General features: G+C 56.9%; 1 protein-coding gene across 1 annotated transcript in view; it reads left to right on the top strand.

Moving 5' to 3' along the window:
* The window catches only part of NHERF2 (NHERF family PDZ scaffold protein 2), a 38,456-nt gene extending 16,837 nt beyond the window's left edge, over nucleotides 1–21,619 (top strand). Inside the window, exons 3-7 of the mRNA XM_049790963.1 lie at nucleotides 11,203–11,379; nucleotides 14,550–14,703; nucleotides 17,265–17,308; nucleotides 17,972–18,034; nucleotides 20,946–21,619. Coding sequence (XP_049646920.1) covers nucleotides 11,203–11,379; nucleotides 14,550–14,703; nucleotides 17,265–17,308; nucleotides 17,972–18,034; nucleotides 20,946–21,104 — 597 coding nt within the window. The 3' untranslated portion in view covers nucleotides 21,105–21,619. The remainder of the gene's footprint in view (nucleotides 1–11,202; nucleotides 11,380–14,549; nucleotides 14,704–17,264; nucleotides 17,309–17,971; nucleotides 18,035–20,945) is intronic.
* Nucleotides 21,620–22,421: the final 802 nt, after the last annotated feature.

Genomic DNA, 22,421 nt, shown 5'->3' on the forward strand with positions numbered 1-22,421 from the left:
ACATCCAGAATGGAGAACCAGTGTTTCTCTTCTTGGACAAATCCCAGCCTGCAAGGACCCACGCTGCTGCCCCACATTGTCCCCGAGCCGATCCCTCCGGAGCAGGGGAGCTCGCAGGTATCCTGATTGCGTGTTCCTTTGGCAGCTCATGCTGGAAAAGTTGTCTCTCAAAGAAAACACATGCACGTGGCGGTTTTGGTCTCCTCTGTCCTCCCTCCCTCCCCGTCTCTCCCTGGGCTGGCCCAGCTGCTCCCTGCTCCCAGCCAAGCCTGGGCTGCTGTTCCTGGCTCCAGCCTTGCCCGGGGGAGAGCGCGGGTGCCTTCGCTGTCTGAGGCTGCTCAAACGCCAGCAAAGCGGAGTGGGGGAAGAAAAAAAAGCTGCTTTTTGCAGCTTGTGGCTGAGAAATTCCCCAGCTGTAGGATTGCTGAGGAACAGCGGGGACAGCTTGGCCGGTGGCATCGCTGCCGAGAGGAAGGCGGATGGGATCAGACAGACCCCACGGAGCTGGACCGGGCTGGGGTCCCAGCATTAGCCAGCCGCCCTCGCCGGGGGGGTGTGCTTGTCGGGGACCCTCAGTTAGGGTTGTCCCCACCGGGGATGTGTGGTCCTCATCAGGATGTGGCCCCGACCGCAGCCCCTCTCCTGAGAGACCCCTTTGTGCTTGGGGATTTCCATAATGCCATGGCCGAAGCTGCGGCACGCTGTTGGGGATTTTGGAGACGGGCAAATCTCGGCTTACCCCCCTCACCTTAGGGTATCAGCAGTTGATGAGGTCGGGCTCTTAATTTCTTGGGCAGCAAATTGTTTAAGGGTGGGAGGCTGTAAGTGAAATGCTTTTCCCATCACCCCGCTCCGGTGCGCGGTGCCCGGGGTGGGGGGCAGGAGCTGTGCTGTCCCGTGGGGCAGCCCAGCCTGGCAGGCACTGTCACCGTGGGCTGGAGATCAGGCGTCCTCCCCACCCTTCACATCCTTCCTGCTCTTGTTTTCTCCTGCCCGGCAGTTTCTCGGGATAATAACCTTTTGTCGTGTCTGGGGCCGTAGCCGAGGTCTGGCTCTGCGGCAGGGTGCTGGCACGGCCGCCCCGCTCTCCCGGGGGGTTTGAATCCTGGAAGGGATCAGGTTGGGGTGCACGGGCTTGGGGGAGACCTTGGATGCTTTGGTTCGTGGCTCAGGCAGGGTGCGTACCCCTTCTTCATGCTGTTCCTGCAGCGCCAGGGGACAGAGAAGGACCTCATTAATTTTTTCTGATTGTTTTTGCATTGCCCTGGAAAGGGCTGCTGGGTGCTGTGGGTCACCGGTGACAAGCCACACCGTTGTGTCCGTGTCCCCCTCCCCGCTGTGTCTGAAACTGCTGCAGGGCTGAGGGTGAGTGTCTCCAGGGTCGGCGGATTCCTGCCGAGGCTTGGTACCCACCGTGGCCGGCTGCGGGCATCATCCTTCCCCTCCGTGGCTGGAAGGAGCCGTCCTGCGGGCACGGCGTTCCCATTGCACGCTAATCCTCCTCGGGCTGCGAGCGAAGGCAGAGCAGGGACTCGGTGTCATCCCAGCCCGCACAGCCAGCTCCTGAGTTGGTGCTCCCGTCTGCCGCAGCAGACCCGCCGGAGACTGGAGACTCGCTGAAAATATCCGAATTACCATATCAGCTGCAGCTTGGCTGTGGGTCCTGCTGAATACCCATGGCTGGACACTTTCCACTGCTAATTGGAATCAGTCGGCTGTCTCCCAGCTCGCCTGCCATCCTCGCTCGCTCCCTTTATGCTGCGCGTTGGCAGAGAAAGCGTCAGGATGTGTCCGAAGGGTGCTGGGCGTGCGTGCCGGTGCAGCCCCCGCTCCTCCAGCAGCCCCCCAGAGCAGAGAGACAGCGCCTGGCTGAGCCCCCTGGGCTGGTGTGAGGATGCAGGGGCAGCAGTGCTGCAGCCGTTGAGGAAAAGAGTGCAAATCTTAATGTCTTTTGCCCTTTAAAAACAAATACATAATTTTTGGGGATCCTTCTATCACTCAAAGCCAGCTGGAGCAATTTAAATAATTGGAGCAGTTTGAATAATGGAAGCAATTTAAATAAGCTACAAAAGCCCAGATCTCGCGTTTGAGGGTGGTAGCCCACACGAGCGGGCGAGGTGCCTGGCAGTTTGGGTCGGTGGTGACGCGAAGCTTTGACGCTGAGGTGAGGGACGGTGGCACCGCGGCACGGTTTGTGCCGGCGCCGGTGGGAACCTGCAGCAGCCCTCTTCTCCTCACGGTGACGTTTAAGATAACTCTGCTTGTTTCAGGGTGATCGCAGCCTCTACCTAAAGCTATTTCGGGGCAGCTCAGCTGTGTTTTGAGTCCCCCTTTTTCTCTCAGGGCAGTGATTGCCGTGGGCACTGCCGTGGTCCCGGCTCGTTTGCCGGGAGCACCCGAAACTTTCTCCTGGTCGCAATGTGGAGGCAGCGGCTGCCACTGCCCAGCAGATGCTGTGAAGCAGCGAGCTTTAAGACGTCGGTCAGGCTGTCGCGTCTGTATTGGAAGAACAAAGCGAGGTTTTTCTCTTTTGCCTGCTGGTGTCGGAGCTGAAACACCTCCTCGGCTAACGGGGCGGGTGGTAATTAGAGTTGTGGCTGTATAAAAATGGAAGCAGGTTGTTTACTGAGCTGGTCCTGCCTGAGGATTTATTCCCGGGCTGGCTGGTGGAAAACCTCCAAATTACCTCCCATCTGCAGGTGCTGGGGGGGGTCTCTCCGGCCGGGGGAACCTCAGGGTGCTGGATTTGCCACCTTTGTCCCCAGCCCCAGCTGCAGATGGGTGCAGCCCGGCACCGCGGGGAAGGGGAACATCTGCTTGTGTTTCGGTGGGCCTGGCGTCCCACCAGCCCTGTCTCCCCTTCCCCCTCCTTTATTTATAGCATTTCACCAACATCTGGAGTTGGAGCAGATTCGGCGCTGGCTGACTCCGAGCCGGTTGACGGAGCTGGGTGAAACGTGTGCGGCCGGGGAGGGAGGGAGGCATGGACCCCCCCGAACCCTTCCCAGCGGTGTGCGGGGGGCCGCAGCATCCCAGCGCGGAGCTGAGGACCATCCAGGGGTTGGGAAGCCCTGGGAGCATCCTCGGTCTGCTTTTCCCGACGGTGGGAGAGCTGCCGTGTCCTCGCCCCACAGTGCGGTCCTGGGGGTGCTCTGCCCCCCTCCCCGTGGCGTTGCTGGCCGGTGGTCCCGCTTTCTGGCTGGGTTTCGAGGCTCCTTTGACATTTGCCATCAGCAGTCAGCCCTGTCCCTCCTGAAAAGCGTCACTGAGGTCCCCCTGGCCTGGGGTGGGTGGGGGGATGCAGGGCTACAATAGACCCCTTTCTGGTGCTGCTTTAATGGGAAAATTTGAGTCATTCCTGGGGGAAGGGGAATGAAAACCAGTCCCGCTGTAGCAGGCGGCGGATCCCTGGCACGGCAGTGAATGGAGGCAGTAATCCCGCTCCTGGCTGTGGCACGAGCCCAAAGCCTCCCTGGTTCTCATGGCAAGCGGGGCTGCGGGCACTGCCGGCAGCCGAGGTGAGGGCTCTTGCTTCTCCCAGCTTTCCTCATCTTTGTAGCGTGAAAGACAGCGGGTTTTCACACTGGGGACATGCGAACCCCCCCTCCCTTTCCCAGATCAGGGTCATAAACATCTGCTTAAAGTTAAGTGCATCCCTAAATCTGTGCAAAGGCAGCGGCCTTTGAGCTTCCAACAAAATTGTAGTAATAATAGTGGCAATTAAAGCTTGCCGGCGGCTCAGCTCGGCTCCCAGTATAACCGTTACTGCCAAGGGAGGGTGCCCATGTCAGGGCGGGTGTAAATGGGCCCCTTGTTCTGGTGTTGCTGCGGCCCCAGGCCCCCTTCCTGCATGAATTTCTCCCCCCGCTCGGCTCCTTCCCAGCTCCCAGCATCGCCCCTCGCTGCTCTCCCTGCTGGTGTTTGGGATCTGGTGGGTTTCCCGCGTTGCCGGAGCTGCCCTTCTCCTCTGCAACCCCCAAAGGCGTCCGCCCTGTGCGTCCCTCCCGTGCATCCCTTGGGGCTCGCTGCCTGCAGTGGAGAAGCCAAAGTGCAGGGGATGGAGAGGTCCTGGCTGGAGGTGAGACAGCGGGGATGGATGCTGAGGCCCTGAGCAGTGTCCCTTCTCCCCCCCCAGGACATCTCAGTGTCCCGAGGTGGCCACGGAGCAGGACGGGAGCCCGGTGTCCCCCAGTCCTGGTGGGATTTGCTGGCAGAGGTTTTCTTTGCAGGGAGCAGGCGAGCAAAGGAGCCATTTTCTGACCAAAACCACATGTGAAAGGAGAGGAAACGCTACGGGAGCTGACTTAAAAGAAACTATGTTAACAATGTAAATTAGGCAGGAATGCTCCTGCCTGTGTTTTCTCCAGCTCGGCTGAGCAGAGGCGGAAAGGCTTGACGTGTTGCAGGGTGATCCGGAGCCTGGAGCGCATCCAGGGGTGCAATTCCGAACAGCAGCAATTAGAGCCTATTTGGCCGCCCCCAAGAAGCGGCGAAGCCCACCGGGCTGGTCCGTGGAGGGATGGAGCCGGTGCCGGGAGCAGCCCCAAAAGCACCGGTGGGTGCGGAGTGCTGCGGGTGAGGTGGTCCCAGGCAGGATTGAGCCGATTAGGTGTCGAGCCCTGATCTCCGGTGATTACGCACAGTGGTGGAGCCGAGGCAGCCGTCACACCCGTGGCAGATGAGCTCAGCTCAGTTTGAGCAAATCCCCGTGCCGGGAGGGGGGTGAGCGGGACCGGAGCTCCCATTCCCATTGCGGTGCCGCCGTGGGACACCGCTTGCTTCCCGGCTGTTGCCGAGAGCATCTCTTCAGCCTCGGAGTGGGGGGGGTTCAGGGGGTGACCCCACTTGCTGAGGTGCACAGCAGCATCGTGGTTTCGGCGCGTCGGTCTGCAGGAGCGGCTCTGCCCCGCGACGTGCCGATGGTACCAAACCGGCCTTGGCCACTAGACTAGTTCTGTGTCTGTGCGTGTGTGTGCTCAGTTCTTCTCCTTCTCCTCTCTTGGAGGACCCGGGAGAGCCAGGTGTCCGTGCTGGCGCCGGTGTTTTATTCCTGGAATAAACCCTTAAAGTGTGACTTTTCAAGGCGTTTTAGCCCATCACGGGGCATGCATTTGCCTGCGTAGCGCGGGGAGCTGCGGGGTGGAGGGGCTGGAGATGGTGCTGGGACCCGACACGGCTGCACTCGGCCACCGTCGGCTTTGAGCATCCTGGGCAGGGAGAGACCCGCGGCCGTTCTGGCTGGGTTGCCCAGGGCTGGGCGACAGCTAGCCCGGCTGGGCTGGCCAGCGAGTTTGCGTCGTGCTCAAAAGCACGTACCCATGCCTGCGCGACGGAGGTCTTTGAAAAACCCTTTTCATCCCCAGCCCTGCCCAAAGTCACGCTGCGGGTGATGGTTGGAACGCACAGGTTGGTTTTGGGAGTTAGTGCCTTTTGGGAAGGTGGAGGTGGTGGGCAGGGGCTGGGGGGGAGCACAGGGGCTGGAACCGGAGCTTGGGACTGGGTCGGCGGTGATGGCGAGCGGGTCTCTGATGCCGGCAGCCTCGTGGTCTTGAGCTTGGGCTGGCGGGTGGGCGCTGGAGCCAGCGAGGGGCTTTTCTAGGGGCAGGAGGGTTTTGCTTGGACAGCGGAGTGTGGGGGGGCTGCTCTGCCGCCCCTCAACACCCGGGAGGCGAGTTTGTTTCAGGAAACAGAAAAGACCAAAGTGCCGGCGGTTTGGTGCTTCTGCGAGGGGATCCTGCTCGCTTGGAGGCTGGCACCTACTAATTAATTGCATGGAAACCCCTCGTTAATCAGAGTGGATGACATTTAAGATACCAGCTCCATGGTGGAGTGTGCTTGGAAATATCCGTCAGAATGGGAATGGTCCCAGTCAGTGCAGGGACCTGCACAGGGGTGGCACGAAGCTTGTGCTGCGGTGAGCCAAGGGGTGTTCCCAGGGGACCCCAGTTCCCAGCAGCAGCACTGGAAACTCTATCGGAAAAAAAAATCAGATGCTGCAACAGTTGCAATGAGATTGTGAGAGCTGGCAACACCCAAACAGTTTTGGTTTGTTTTGCTTTATTGAAAGCATTTCATTGTTATTTAATGTCTTGTTTGTGCATTTTTAAATGGACCAGCTTGAGCAGTGTTTCCGAAACCTTTTTCCTTCTAAAATGACCATGATTTGTCTCAAGCGGCAGCTCCAGGGGTGATGTGGCAATGCAGCTTATTGTCCAAGCAGCATTTATCTGCACATGCATACCTGTGGATGGGTATAGCCAGTGATGCTTGTAGGTGGAGTATGCCATGCCATGCCATTTCTTCTTAATACAATTTATGAAATTACTGGTCACTGGTAGTATCCAGATTCCTAGAAAAAAATTGGCTTTGTTTTGCAATTCTTTTTTGCATGCAAATAGTCAAGAAATACAGTTAATTTTTGTTGCTTTCTAGTATATGTGCAAATCTAACTTACCCAAACTAGCTTTTATGTTCTTGGCATGCGAAAGGGCGGCAAAGCCTCCTCTGGAGCAATACCGAAGTGTTTCTGCAGGGGTGAGCGGTGGTGAATTTCTGGGGAGCCCAGATAACGTGCCGCTGTTAGAGGGAACGCTTCGTCGCAGGGCTTGAGTTTCACAAAGGCAAAATCCCCCCGGGAGCTTAGGAAATATCTTCCCAGAACACAACCAGGGAAACGTTGGCACTGGTCAAAAAGAAAATAAATAGCAGAGCTGGCAAGAGACGCAGCAGCTCTGTGTCAACAGAGCACGTAAGTGCAAAGTGTTTGAGCATGTGCTCGGGTCTGGGTGAAGCGAGGGGAGCGTCAGTGTTTGCAAAGCCCCTCTCTGGGATTAAGCAGAGTTGTGGTCTAAGACCTGTTTTTTCCAGTGGTCGAGGATTGCGTTAGTTGGGAGGTTTAAGAGCCCAGCGAAAGCCCCAGATCATCTCTGCGGGAGGATAAGCAGTTCTGCCTGAGGATTTCTGCTCAGAACAGATGCTGAACTGGGATTTATTTATTTATTTAAAACAAAGATCTTGAATTCATTTCAGTTAAGGACCTTGAATTCAAGATTTTGTGGTGAAAGCAGAGCAAGTCCGCGTGGGACATGGCACCGGTTACTACCCTCACAGCCAAAGAGATCCTGCAGACGAAGCTTTCCCCTGTGTGGTTTATTTATTGGGTAATTTGATTTCCCCGGTGATCCCGGGGGATCCCTTGAAGGCGGAGGGACTGGCCCTGCCGCCGTGTCTCCCCGCAGCCGCCTGCCGAGGCCGGGGGATCTCTGCGCTGGGACGGCAGCCACAGCGCCGCATTTTCGGGTGACTTTCTTGGTGCTTTCGCACTGCTGCCGGAGCTGTGACCCTGTAAAAATGGAGGAAGAGGAAAATGGTTTAAAAAGGTCCTTTTAAAACCCAAATGGGTGATCCCAGACGCATTCCCCTCTGCTTGCGAGACGTGCCCCCTTTTCCTAGCTGCACAGAGCCCTGTGCATCCTTTAAGGTCGCGCGGATCCGACCCTCTTTGGCCGGTTGAATCATTTCCTGTTTTCTTCAGTTTTTGAAGAACTCCTAAGCAAGCTGGAAATGTTTGCAGTTAGGGTGAACCAACTGCGCTGGGGCCATGGGAAAAACACAGGCGTGCTAAATCTGCGGAGGGAGAGGATGCGAGGCGGGGGGGCTGGTCCTGGCTTTTGCTGAGCAGGTAGCTGGAACGCTTTGGGAACCCTGCCCGCTTTTGGCAGGACCTGGGTTTTATCGATCAGTGGATGGTTGTACAGATTGGTCTCGATGTTGCACCGATGATTTTTCCCTTTTAAGAACCGATCTGTGCATTGAGGTGTCGATGCCGAGAGCGTCTCCCTGGGCAGGTGCCTGTGGGTCTCTTTTCCTCCAAAAGTTGTCCCGGTAGCATCCCTGCGCCCCGCACGCTCCGGTGCATTGTGTGCGCATGAGCAGTCAGTAAAGCTTTTCTTGCGGCTCTCTCCATGTTTTGTTTTGTTTGTTTGTTTTTTAGAAAACCCCTGCATTGCTAAATTAACCTCTGTAAATCTCGGGTACAGTTTGCAGCTGGTCCGAGTAAGCCTCAATGGCCACGATGGGCGCTGCCGACAGCAGCTCTCGTTTGTAAGCGCTTTTTGAAGAATTTGGCACCCTGGCCGCGAGGAGTCAAGGGGGCTGGAGAACTGGTCATCTCGCATCCCTCTTTTCTTCCCGGATTCTGGGATTGAGCTGGTCGAGCTGGTCCTGAATCCCGACCCACCTCTATCCCCACTGGGCATTGCAACCACGGCCAAAGTTCCTCCCTGCTTTTTGCCCCAGGACCCTGGGACCGATCTCATTGCTCGCTGTCGGACAACGCAGTCGGCACGCACCCATGCGAGCGGGAGCAGATGATGGGTGCGAGCGGGAGCAGATGGATGCGAGCGGGAGCAGATGGGTGCAAGCGGTTGCAGCTTCAGCTCTTGCTTTGCCCGGGGGCTGCCGAGCGTTGGCGCTTGGCCATGGGGAAGGCTTTGCTCTCACCTCCCTGCTTTGGGGTTTGGCAGGGCTGGGGAGCCCGTGGCGGGGTGGGGGGGATGGATGTCAGGCTGTCAGCCCCACGGGGGCTGTGTTGGGAAGAGCTCAAGGTGAGGAAGCAAGTCGCAGAGGGAACGGAGGAGGAGGTTTGGTGCGGTCAGCCACCCTGGGAAAATGCGGCCCTAAGTGATGGGGGGGGGGGAAGGTGGCTTTTTTGCATTCGTATTCTCAACAAAGGGCTGTGCGGGGATGGGGGCTGCAGTCACGCCAGAGTTGTCCCCTGAACTCCTCCAACCCGCCATGAACCCCGCCAGCTTGAGTATTTCGTAAGCAGTTGAAGAGAGCTGTGCTGGGATATTTATTTACATCCCATCGAGCCGGCGGGTGCGTGCGGGGTCGGAGCGAGCTCCGGATGGGGTGAGGGGCGGTTTTCCCCCCCCCCAGTGAATCAGTTGTGGTGGGTTTCTGCCTCTCCTTGCCCTGTCCCCAGGTCTTACCCCATCCCCAGGTCTCACCCCATTGCATTAAATCCTGCAACAGGCAGTCGGTGCTGGGGAGGGCTGTCCGGAGCCCCCGCTTGCCAGGCGGCCACGGTCACAGCTCACGGCATGGGGACACGTGCTCTCTGTGGCAGGAAGTGGGGTATTTCTTGCAGGGATTATTTGGGTTTATCTCTCGTTTTCTGTCACCCCGGCTGGGTGTGTTTGTGTCACCGATGGTGCCTGTGCTCGGTGCGGGTGACGGCCGATGCCCCGCGCCTGGGGATCCTCTGGCCCTGAGCTCTGCAAAGTGGGGAACCCGGCTGGGGACAGGGACGTGCATTGAATAATATTTGTCGTGTTTTGCCATTTGCATTAACATGGTGCCCCAGGGGCAGAAGGACGCAGCGGGGCTGCTCTCTCCATCCCCGTGGGCAGCCGGTGGCTCCGTGGCCGTGCCGGAGGGGAAAAGCAGCAGAGCCGTTCCCCAGCGTGGCAGGTCCCTGGGGGAGACCGCTCTGTGTCCCCCCACCTGATGCTCCTCCAGAAAAATCCCTCTTTGAGGGGATGAAGAAGACTGGATCAGCCCCCAAAGCGACTTAGCCGTGGCGGTCCCGGCAGCAGGAGCCAGCAGCTCGCCAGCAATGCTCGGCCACCCAGTAATCGGCTTGCTTGCACGCTGTGCTTCTCCTGCGGGAATTAGGCACTGACCCTGGGGGTGCCGCTGGCAGGTCGCCGAGTGCTGATGAATTGATTCAGCTCTTCACCGCCCTCCGTATTTGCCCCACCGTGACTCGCGGTGGCCAAAAATCACCTTGTATCGTTGCGAACGGAGTTATTCCCCATCGTCGTTGGGGCACGCGGGGACCCTGCGGATACTCCGGCTCCACGGTGGCAGTGGGAAACGTCCTTTGGCTTTTTTGGCTCTTGCCACGTGGGGTCTGTGTGCAGCTGGAGCCCCTTGGCATCGTCCCTGGGGTCCCCTACGAGGGTGGTGGCCAAGCCAGGTCTCCTGGGCATCAGCCATGGGTGCCCTCACCTCCCGCAGCCCTTCCCGCAGAGGAAGTGGCTTTTAAGCAACGTTGAGGGTATTTTGCAGAAATAAGCCCGAGGTGCTGCTGGTGCAAGGAGCCGTTGGCACGGGCAGTTCCAGTGCGAAGGCAGCACGGCGTGGAGGAGGGAGGACATCTTTGGGTACGCGGCGGGAGGGGGTGTGTGTGCAGGTTTGGTGTTTCTTGGCACCTCTCGGCCAAGAGAGGAACGTGGAGAAGATTGCTGCGTGGGTTTTTAATTTGCAAGGAAAGGCTGTACCTGCTTTCACCATAAATGTGATTTGAAAAAAATGTCGTCTGTTAGCAGGAGGGGAGTGGCATTTCTTTTAACAAAAGATTAAACCTCAGCCACAGGGGATGTTTTCCTTAAACCACAGATGAAAATAAAAACCCCGATCTCCGAGGCGGCTCTTGCCGGGGACGCGGTGCTGTGCCGTGAGCCGGTGCTGCCCAGTGCGTGGGCTGGGAAGGGGCTGTGTGGGGACTGGTGGGGAGAGCAGGGAATGTAATGGGTCCTGCAGACCTGGAGAAAAGCTGGTATTTGTTGCTCCCCTGGCTGCCCCGAGGAGCTGTAAAGCATTTTCCATGGGATGGGGGAAGGCACTAAACTCCTCGCACGTTCCTGTACCATTCATCCTATAGCAAGCTCAGCCTTTGGATGCTGTGGGGAGCTGTCAGGCGTGGGGTTCGTCACCCCGGCCCCCAGAGCCCCTCCGCTGGGTTGTGATCATACTCGCGGGCGATGCCGATGTCACCAGGACCAAGGGCATGGCAATGCCTTAAATAAATAACTAAGGTTAATCCAGTGTCTCGGTGAGCCTGTGTGCTTTGCCCGGGCTCTCAGGTTTGGTTCCTCCCTGCCCAGGGCTGCAGCCGTGGGGGTCTCTGCGTATGGGCGGACTTTATCTGGGCCGCTTCTGGTGAAGGAAATGCATTTTTGTTTTGTTTTAATTTTTCTGGAATGGTTTTGGACAATTGATTTTCTAAAATAGACTCAATGAGAGGAAATTCATTTGTTAACCTGTCCCCGTTCCGGGGAACGGGAGGACAGGGTGCAGATACAGTGCTTCCTTGGTAGCTTTATTTACAATTGCATCTGCTTTAGGGCAAACCCAAACCTCCAAATTAACCGCCATGTTTTGTCTCCCCCCCCAAACCCCTCCTCTGTTAATCAGGATCTAAACGGACAGAAGGAGCTGTGCCCACGTCTCTGCCACCTGAAGAAAGGCCCCAACGGCTACGGCTTCAACCTGCACAGCGAGAAGTCCCGGCCGGGGCAGTTCATCCGCTCGGTCGACCCCGACTCGCCGGCCTCCAGAGCCGGGCTGCGGCCCCAGGACCGGCTGGTGGAGGTAACGGCACGGGGGCTCAGCACCTCCCTGCCTGGGAAGCCTTTTGGGGTTTCCTCGGCATATGCTGCGCACGGATGTTCAATCCTGCCCGGTCTGGCAGTGGCGGCTGGGTCCTGTCCCCCTCGCGCAGGTGGGGAGAGGGATGGCAGAAGCGATGGGACCCTCGGGAAGCCTGAAGCTGAAACCAGCCCCCATCCCTTGAGCTTTTCCATCAGATCCCCCCGTGTTCCTCCGTAATACAGAGCCATAAGAGCGATGCGGGTGCTTAGGCAGTGGCTTTGCGGTCCTTTGGCAGCTCGTTCAAAGCAGGCACTTGCGAGCGCTGAAATCTAGATGATGCTGCTGGCTCCCGCTGGCACAGAGGAGGGGGGGAGCGGATGAACTGTTGCCCCAGTGCCCGTCCGGGTGGCTCGGGGGTGCCAGCGGGATCCCATGGACAGACGGGGTGCTTGATGGGTCCCCATCTTCCCCCCCCCGCAGCACAGCGAGCCCCGTAGTCGGTGGCATTGACTGATGCCGCTCAGTGCTGGAGCTGGCTCTGCCCGCTGCAGCGTAAGGGGCGCAGGGACGGATGGGACCCGTCCCACCACCAGCGCAGGGGAGGGGGTGGCCCCCCACCCAGCCACCCTCCGGTCTGACGTCCTGCCGTGGGCATATGGGTGGGTCGGTGCTGCCCGGCCGAGCTGATGCGCTGCCAGGCAGACGTTTGGAAAAAGAGGGAGAAAAGCTTTGGAGAGATGTTAAGACACGAAATTGTGAATGACGGGGAGAAACCGCTCTTGGAAGTGGCTTCCTGGTCACCGACCGCTGGACAGCACGAGTTTTGATGCGGCCAGGAATCACCCTCCCTTTGGCTTGTTTGTGTCTTGTGTTTTTTCCTGAAGAATGAGGTTTTTTCTCATCCAGAGCTGCCTCTGCTTTGAGCGGCGCACGGACAGAGGGACAGGCAGGGCTTGATCTGGCAGCCGGTGCCCCAGGCACAGCAGCCATCACCCCTTTTTGCTGCAGGAGCACCTGGATGTCCCCTGCTCGGGGTGATACGTGGCCCTTCCCCAGGAGGGTGAACCCCAAAACCCTCCCGTGGGGACCAAGCCGTGGCCCTCGCTGCCGGCTCAGAGTGGGAACGGGCTTTGCACTCCTGGAAGAAAACACTCGCATCCCGCAGAGCCGGGCGAGTTGGGGAAATACTAAGACCAAAGCACTCGCCTGCTTTCTAGCCCCTTGAATAATTGTTCCTCAGCTGGTGGGAGCTGCTGCCTCTTCCCAGCACCTGAAAGTTTAATGCTGGGAGCAGGATGGGGCCGGGGCCGGGAGCGGGGCACCGGCGGCAGCATCTCCCAGCAGCGCGGTGTCACGGCGAGGCGTTCTGTTATTTATTTATCGGTGCTTGGCGGAGCGCCTGGCACACACAAAGCGGCGAGGGGTGAGCTGGCGAGCTCGGAAACCCAATCCTCTCCGTACTCGCTCTTTGGGGCTTCGATAAATATTTGATGCCCCCCAGCCCTTCTGCCCTGGGAGGGCTGGGGGTGCTGGGGTGGGGGGGAGAGCAGCCCCACGCTGTCTGGCTGAGCTCAACCAGGGGTGAGCACTGGGTGTGAATTGGGGTGACCTGGAGCGGCAGGAGGATGCTGCTGGGGTTACAAGCCAGCAATTGAAGTTGCAATTGCCGCCTCTGGGTCGTGCCGAGGCTGTCGGGGGGCTGGAGACCCTCCGAACGGAGGGTCTCCAGCCCCCCGACAGCCTCGGCACGACCCAGAGGCGGCAATTGCTCGTTCCTGCCGCAATGCGGCCACGATTTTGCAGCGAGAGAGACCGTGGCTGTCCTGCTTCCCTGGAATGGGCTGCAGCATCCTGGGAGCTGCTGGGGCAATGCCATGCTGGTGTAGCTCAGCTCCCGGGGGGGCTGCTGGGATGGGGTTACCCCATTCCTGGGCTCGGTCCCTGACTCTGGCATCGGTGTGCTCTGGTTTTTGGGGTCTGGCACTGGAGAAGGCAGTTGTCTGTCTGCAGGCGGTGGAGGAATAAAAATGTGTTGATGCTGGTGATCCCGGACAGCCGTGGCCCTGCAGGAGAGCAGGCGTGTGCAGCCAGAGCATGCAGTTATAACGTCATGTGTGGCTTAGAAAAACAAACAAAACCTGCTGTCCTCTTCTCCTAACGAAGGCCTTTCTGTGTTGGACACGTTTCTGAAGTCTTTGATTTGTTTCAGAAAGCTGTATTAGCTGAGTAGCTATTTTTAAGAGGAGGTTACTCTGTTCCCGGTGATCTCTGCTCCACCAGCACTCTCTGCCCTTCTCCATCCAAGCTGAATTAGCGCATCCCTCTGCCGTCCCGCAGGCAGGCTCCTTTGGATGCCAAAGGCAGGACGGGCGGCGAAGGGTGGGTCGAGCTTTGCCGGAGACAGGCTGGAGCATTGAAAAGAGTTTATTGCACAAAAGCGGGTCCAGCAGCGAGGGGCCGGGCAGTGTGGAGACCTTCCCCTGTGGGACAAAGAGTGATTCATTCTCCACCTCGAACAATGTCTCGAAATCACAATTGTCCCCTCGCTGCAGGGAACAATTAGGAGCAGAGGATCATGTTCCCTGGTAGGTCCCGGCTCGCACGCAGGGAAAGGAAAAATGAATCCGTGCAGCAAGCACGGGGACTCGCCTGCCGGGGATGTGGAAAAGCCACGGATTTCCATCACGGAGGGATGAACGATGGTGTGGTGATGGGGCAGCCACCTGGGCAGGGCCAGGGAGAAGGACGTGCCGGTGGCACCCAGCCCAGTGCCCGTGCCCATGGTTGCACCCTGTAGCTGCCTGAGATACCTGGGGCTCGTCCAAGGTGAAGGCTGGGTTTGAAATCACTGAAGAGGGCAGCCAAAGCGTTTTAGGCAGGACCTGGGTGGGCGAGGTGATGGAGGAATGTGGGGTCTGTGATTCCCGATGGATGTGTTTGGGATGCGGGCGGAGGGGTGCAGTAACACGAAGGATGCTCCGGCAGAGGCACCGGGCGGGTGGTAGGAGGCTGTGGCTGGCTTGAGAGGGGGAAGAAAAAAGCCTGTAGCCTTCCTACCATCCCACTGGAAATTAAAAAAGGAAAATCCCATCCCTTAGGGGATGAGGAGGCTGCTCTGGGGGGTTTTGAGCAGCATCTCGGACTTGGGTTCTGATGCCGTGGCTTTGCAGGTGAACGGCATAAATGTGGAAGGCCTGCGGCACTCGGAGGTGGTGTCCCACATTAAGTCCAGGGAGAACGAAGCCAGGCTCCTGGTGGTGGACCCCGAAACAGATGATTACTTCAAGAAGCTGGGGGTGACCCCCACGGAGGAGCACACCAAAGGTGAGACCTCGCTTTCCCTGGGTGACACTACGCCGTTCCTGTGACTCACCGTGTCATGGGTGGGATTTCAAAAGTGAGGGAGAGTCATGTTTCCCTTCTGTCTCATCCCTCGGTAGTTTCCTGAGCACCACCCAGCTATTTATAAATAGTGAGAACGCTTCCTAACCTAGCCAAAAAGCAATTTGTTATTTTTACGTGGTGAATAATTAACTTAGGAACTTGCTGCCATAAAGCGGCTGAGGGAAAGTGTGGTGGGGTTTGGGGGGAGCTGGGCGCTCGCTGAGCGATGAGCTCCGGGAGGGATGCTCAGATGGAACCGGTCCATCTGGTCGGGGCTGGGAAGCCTCTCTGACAGCAGTTCCTCCAGCCACTCTGTTTTCGGCTGCAGCACCCACACCCTGGGAGACAGGGTGTCTGGTGTGGGAGTGGGTGGACCCGCAGGGTCCAGGAGCGGAGCGGTCTGCCCGGGGTGCTGAGCTGGGCAGAGAGGGAGAACGCCATAAATCCCCCGTTGCTATTTGCTCCGGTGAAGGAGCTTGAGGGTGCATCGAAAAATACCGGAGCAAAACGCCGTGTGCGTGCAGCGGGAAGGGTTTCACGCCACGGCGATCACAGGGGTGGTTGTTGCAGGAAATATTTTCTTTGCTGTTGAAACCTGGCAGAGAAAGCTGCCTCTCCACTCCCCGACCTGTTTGCTGCGGCTCCTGGATGGGGAGGGAGCGGGGTGCTCCCCAGCCCGTCCTGCTCCCCCGGCTGAATGGGGAGCTCTGTTTCCCAATACAGCTGTTCCTTATCTGATCTGCAGCCCGGCTCCCTCGGATACTCAATGGGGAGATTTGTCCAAAAAAAAATAGGTCAAACAATGCTGAGAAGCGCACGGGGCGAAAGCGGTGTCAGATGCTCCGCGTCGGTTCGAGGAGGAGCTGGGGTGAAGCTGTCTGCTGGCACAAGCGATAAAGGAGCCCTTGTTCCCCGGGGGGGGGGGATGTAGCCAGGGCCACGGATGCATGAGGGGGGGTGCGGGTGGGTGCTCGAGCCCCTGCCTTGGCTCTGCAGCTCTCACTGCCGTCTCGATGCATTCGTCAGAGATCAAGAATTGGGTCTGGCTGGCCGGGGACGGCACCTGCGTTGATGACAAAGTGCTCTGGTATATTCTGTTGTTTGCAGGATAAGAGGAAATAATAATTGCGCTCTTTAATCAAACTGCTTTGACCTCAAGATGACAATTTAAAAGTCTTACAGCTGATCCTGAGCACCTCAATGTTTTAGCCAATGAGTATACTTCAAGAGCTATGCACCTTTCGGGAGTAAGGAGATAGGAAAATATTTCGAGACATGCCAAATTTTGAAATAACTTTTTTTTTTTTAAAATCCAGTTCCACTTTAATGTTGCTTGTGATTTGAAGCTTGCTTCTCATTTAAATAACATTATCTTTTAGCTTCTTATGACACCAGAGACTTTAACATATCATCTCTGCTATGAGCCGACTTTCTTCTGATGACCATCGCTCAGAGCTTATCAACACAAGTCCAGCATTCAGTGTGATAAAATACTCAAGGATCCCAACACCATAACCGAGGCTTTTGCACCAGCACACTCTCAAAATTATGATTTGGGTTTATTTTTTTTTTGCGTGCAAAGGTGCCCTGATCTGCACTAGGAATCCCTGCAGCTCGCACTGATCCAGCCCCCAAATCGGTCCTTCGGAAAGCCCAGCCGTGCCCGTACGCGGTGCAGGGAGACGACGGCTCTGGAGCCGCGCAGTTACCTGCCCTGGGTCTCTGCAGTTGCAAGATGCGTTTGGCACCACGTGCTGCTCTTGCGTCACTGGATTTCGGGTGACACAGCGATGTGCATCCACATCATTGTCTTCTGCTGGAGAGATGCACAGAGTGAGGGCTTTGCCCCAAGAAGCATTCATGCTTGGCATAATTCAGTTATTAATCCTGTCACAATTAACACATCTGTTAGCCTGAGACAGACGAGACATGGTAATGCCTTTAGCAATGACTTGATTGTAGTGACTGGCAGCTTATCTGCATAAAATTTGCCATCGTGTGGAATATTATTAGTGCAAATCGTTGGAAGTGAGCAAAAAAAAAAAAAGTGCCAGGGTACCTGGGGAGTGGGTTGTTTGCCACATGCTGTTGTGACACCAAGGTGCTGATTTCGGTGAAGAATGTTGGGTTGTTTTTTAAGATTTCTGATGAAACAGCTTCTGAAGAAAAATTAACAATCAAAAAAATGGGACAATGCAAGTTACTTGGTCCGCTTCCTGGAAGGTGTTTTCTTCTGATAAAAACAGGGTGAAATCAAGTGAAATCAGGGGAATTCGAAAGGATTTGGTTCCAGAAGGGCCCAAGGGGGATGCACAGGCTTTTGTGCAGGCTCGGAAGCGGCACAAGGACAAAGTCAAGAGACGAGACACGCTGAGCTGGTGGGGTGGGCAGGGATGAAGGCAGGCTCGGGTGGGCGATGCCGAGGGATGCTTGCCTGCGACCCGAGGCCGGCAATCCCAGCTGAGCGTACTTACCACGTCTTTTCTTTCTGTGGTCTGTAGGTGTGGTACCTCAGCCCATGACGAACGGATCCGCACAGACTCAGGTGAGTACTTGCCTGGTCCGGAGTGCCCCGAGGGCCGGGGTGGCTGGGCAGCATCCCGGGTTAGCTCAGCTTAGGGGAATGTGTTGGAGGGATCAAGAGGGATCAGGGGGGAGAGGCCAGGCTCCTGGCACGCCAGCTTTCCTTGGCTCCCACCTGGGACACGTGAGCCTGTTGGGATGACTCGCCAGCCTGCAGAGCAGACAGGGATGCTCGTAATGTCCCCAAGGCTCATTTAGCTCAGTTTAACTGCTGCTGGCTGATCTTAATTGCTTCCTGCTGCAGCTTTAATTTAGGGGTTGAACAAGGCTGGGTTTGGGGCCATTTAATCCCTGTTCCCAGTGACAGAGGGAGGAGGCGAGCGGTGGCAAGTGGCTGCCCGGCGCTGGCGGGAGGGTCTGGGGGATGCGGGAGAGCAGCGGCTCTGCCCGCAAATCCCGGGAGCTCCGGTGTGTGCGTGCACGTGAGCGTGCAGGGTCCCTTCGGCAGGACCCTCCCCTCCAGGCTCCGGCCCTGGACAAGCCAGGCGTTGCTCTCTGCCTGGCGCAGCGGCTGGGCTGTCCGTCCCCACCGGGCTGGAGCGTTTTTCTGCTTAGCTTTTTATTTTGATTTTTTTTCCTAATTCTGTCTTTGTGCAAACTGGACTACCATTTTAATTTCCACCAGCTGAATGGAGGATCCACATCTTCATCTCACAGTGACCTTCAGAGTCCTGGGAAGGAATCAGAGGTAAAAACCCCAAACATTCCCCCTCCCTTTTACACACTGTTGTAGGTACATACTTGCCTTGTGGTGCTGTGTAACGATGCATTCCCAGTTTCGTCTCACAGACTTGGGTATACTTATACCCATCCAGCAAACAAAATCCAGGGTTTTCTTTCATCCCTTGCACTGTAGATGTGCATGAAACGGAGCCGTGAGCTGTCAGCAGCTGCTGGTTCCAGCGCGGAGGTGGCCGCGTCGTTGGGATGGACCGATAACTCCTTCAGGTGGCCGGTCAAGGGCTCGGGACCCTCGGGGTGACGTGTGCCGTAGCAGCACGAGCTGCTGTCACAGAAATGTTCTTTCCCCTCTTTGTCTGGGTGACAGAAAAGCTCGCGGGGGTTGCACAGCCTCTGCCAGCAGCAGCAGCAGATGTTCCCCCATTAACAGACGAGTTTTGCAAGGGTGCAGACGCGTGCTCCGTCCTGGCTGCGGGAGGACTCGCGCGTGTTCGTCCTTTTGGGCATTGTCACCTCGGGGAGGAGGTGGCACTGCCCCAAACGCGGGCAGAGGAGAACGGCAGCAAGTTAATTGGCGCTTCGCTGGGCAGTGACTTGTGCTCGAATAGTTTGAAAGGAGGTGTGAGATGAAAGGATGTCTACGAGAGTTTTGGATCTTAAGTGTAATTATACTGACAAGCTACAGGGCGGGAGGCGAGGCTGGGAAGCCGCAAGGGCAGGAGGAGCGGAGCCCTGAGGTTCAAGTGCTGCTAAGAGGAACAAGGCAGGCTAAAATTTTAAAAAAGCCAAGTTGCTTTTAGCTTGGGGCACAGTGAATTTATCACAGTGTTTAAAGGAGCTGCTCGAGATGGGAGGAGCGTGGGTTTGGTGCCTTGCAGGGCTGGGGCTGTTCCTCTGGTGGAGCCTGGCTGAACGCCGCAGCGAAGGCAGACCTCGCTGTGCAAGGGGTGACCAAAAGTAAACACAAGGCATAGACTGGTATTCTCTCGGTGTTATTAACTGAGCAGGTTTTGGGTTTTTTTTCTTAAAATAAGAAGTAAGGGATTTCTAAACTGCTCAAAAATTTCTTTAGCATGAGGCTCTGCTAAAAATAGAGGGATGCCTCCATGCAGGTGCTCTGCGGGGTCTCTGCTGGTTCTGGGTGCTTGTGCTGTCCCCTGCCCCCAGACCGCTGGGTGCGGGAGTCTGATGGGAGCAAGTGCTCACGCAGCCTCCTCTGAGCCCCCAGAGCCTCTAAAACATCTCGAACGCCAGCTGTGTCCAAGAGCTGTGGCCAAACGCCTGCAGTCTGGCATCTCCGTTTCTCTCTGAGCATTAAATAATACATGTCCTGATCCAACGGCTGCTGCCTTTGGAAAACCGGGCAGCGTCTTGGTGCCTGAGCATGGCGGTTCCTCCCGTGGGCTGTTTCGGAGATCGCTGTCCCGCCTCTGCACCAGAAACCAGAGTCCCTGAGGGGTGGCAGGGGGTTTGCCTGTGTCTCTGCCCCCCAGTTCGTAGCCTGGTGTGCTCATTCAAGCCACCACCCAGTTCAGTTTGCATTCGTAAGCCAGAGCAAAGCTGGAGCCATTACCTTGCGGTGCTGGTGGACGACCTGCCCATGGTTATCAGCCGCGTTTGTGAAATCATATATTTTGGACTTTCACATGCGCGGTAGGGCAGCAATGCGAGTAGGCAGGCTCCAAAATGTTCCCTTAAAACAGAAGGTCTTGATTCTGTATGTTTGCACACTACTGACAGGAGCGCGGTGCTTGCAGAGCGCCGCTGTGCTGCTCCGGGGTGCAGCAGCCGCTTTTCCCCAAACCCGGCTCCTCGGGCACCTCTGCCCTGGCCGGCACCGAGACCTGGCAAAGCATCCGTACAGACATGATTGAAGAAGCAGAAGCTTTAGATAGTACCTGCTATGGAGCTTTAGATTGTGCCCACTATGGAGCGTGCTGCCCGCCGAAACCAGCTCTGATGAGCCAAGTCTCTGCAGGGATGATGCTTCCCAGCCCTGTGGGGTTTGGGGGGCTCGGAGACCCGGTGCTGGGTCTGTCCCCAGCAGGGATGCAATGGGCCAGGATGTTAATTGTACCCTGAGGAGGCGGTGGCTGTCCTTCACCTACTGCAAGAACAAGAGGGTCGGGGTTAGCGGTTGGGTACCTGGGGTTTCTGGCTTGAGGGCACATTGCTGCAGTGGCAGTGATTTTAGAAAGGAAAGTTAATTTTCTTCTTATAAAAGTACTTTTATTAAGCAGATGGAAAGACGCTGTTTTCAATACAGTTCCCAAAGCAAATACTGCCTTGGCTGGCGTCTTACGGTGGCCGTGCCGGGCATGGCCAGCTGGGCACCCAGGCAGGCACTGCTGTCCTCCCACGCACCCCCCGTCCCTGCCTCGGTTAGCCACGGGTGCTCTGGGAGCAAACGGGTGCCAGGGCAGGCAAACACAGGGTGGGGGGCCTTGCCACAACCCCTCCCTGCAAGCCCTGAGGCTCCCCCAGCTTGCTGCCTCATCCCTGCTTTCTGCCTACACCGGGGACTTATTTTTCATTTTCCCAGCAGACAAACCGAGCAGCTTGTTTTCCCTTTGGCAACAGCTTCTGTGTTTCTGCTTTTCCACTTCTAGCCGTGGCAGCCACACATTCTTCAGGTGGGGGGGGGGGGGAACCCCCCACAAAATGCAATGCAGTAATTAACTCCGTGGCCACACGGATGCTGCTGCCGCCGGTGAAACCACAGACATGGCACAGGGGAGGGACTTTGACCTTCTGCTCCAAAAAAACCCACCCCTGAGCGTTTGCTTATCGTGCAGCTGGAGGAATTGCCTCTCCCCGGGCCGTGCGGGGTGAAACAGTGCAGGACACCGTGGCCGTGCTCATGGCGGTGGGGGGGATGCTGCCGTGGGCTGAACATCTTTTCGTCCTTCTCCATGCAGGATGGAGACGTTGAGAAGAAAGACCCATTTGAGGAGAGCGGGCTGACCCTGAGTCCAACGGCTGCTGAGGCCAAGGAGAAGGTGCGGGCCAAGCGGGTGAAGAAGAGGGCTCCGCAGATGGACTGGAACAAGAAGCGAGAGATTTTCAGCAATTTCTGAGCCTTGTTGGTGGCTGCCGTCCGCCACTCTCCTGCCCCTGCCCCAGCTCGGACGTTTCTGAGGTGCCTACGCCCTGTCCTTCAGTGTCCATGTGAGATGCTTTGTGCTCTGCTCTTCACTGGTTGCTTTTACAAGGCGTATTTTAAAGTCTTTTTTTTATTTTATTTTTTTTTTATTATTATTATTATTGTTACTCACCAGCGATTCTCATAAGACAAATGTGACCAAAGCTCCTTTTCTTGCTTGCTCTTCAGCCCAGTTCTGGCTGCCTGCCGTCCCCCCTTCCTATGAGAAAGGACTGGAAGAGTTTAACTCTTGTTTCTTACCTGCAGCAGTTAGGCTTCTATTATTTTTTTTTTTTTTTTTTTAAATTTGGAGTGTTTGTTTTGGTTTTGCCGGTGTCCCAGGCTGAGCCCCATGGGATGCTCTGTGCCCCTGTGCAAACGTCTTACGGCCTCACGCCTCTGCTGTGGTGGGGGCCCGCAGGGTGGGGTATACCTGGCACCCCCTCCCCGGCACCCCGTCTTCAGCGTTAACTACTCACAGGATGGGAAAACAGACAGTGGCTGTAAATTGCTCTTGGTGGCTTTGCTATTGAAAAGAAAACATTTGTTTTGTTGTTTTGGTTTTTTTTTTAATGAAGTCCCATATGTTTCCAGTTAGTTTAGGAACCTCCCTCCCCACCAGCGACTTCTGCCCTGGCAATAAAAGCCCCTTTTTCATCCCCGACAGCTCTGCAGAGGGGAGAGGGCGGGATTTAAAAACAAAACCCAAACCCAACAGCCTAAACGCCACAGGCCTCGCCGTTTGCAGCCGTCGATGCAGCACCGAGCGGCAGGGGAAGGCAGGGAGCGGGGCCAGTCCTGCCCCACGGTGCGAGGAGCAGCGCTGCCGGCCCGGCTCCGGCAGCCTTGCGAGAAGACAAGAGCCACAAGATGCGACAAAAACTCTTTGGACAGACTTGAAAGCCAGCACGACCCAGCATCTATTTCCAGGGAGGAACGCGGGGATGTGGTTCTAGCTGCGGGCTTGGTGCGGGGGAAGTGGGGCTCAGCTGTGGCCGTGCCTGGGCGCTGGGTCCCGGAGCAGGGGCCGGGTCCCACCTGGGTTGTTACTTCTGGGCTGGTATTTGATGCGTAACTGAGTCTCGGTCTCGCTGTCAGTAGGGCACTCTCCGAAGCCGTGGGGCTGGCTCTGAAGCAGGCAGTTGTGTGATGGAGTGGGCAGTTGCTTATGGCCTCCTTTGAAAACACCCTGCTTTTGGTATTAGAGCGTCAAAAATGTACCGTTAAAGCATTACAAATTAAGCCCATTTAA

The sequence above is a fragment of the Accipiter gentilis genome, chromosome 33 (assembly GCF_929443795.1).
Source record: "Accipiter gentilis chromosome 33, bAccGen1.1, whole genome shotgun sequence".
Taxonomy (NCBI): Eukaryota; Metazoa; Chordata; class Aves; order Accipitriformes; family Accipitridae; genus Astur; species Astur gentilis.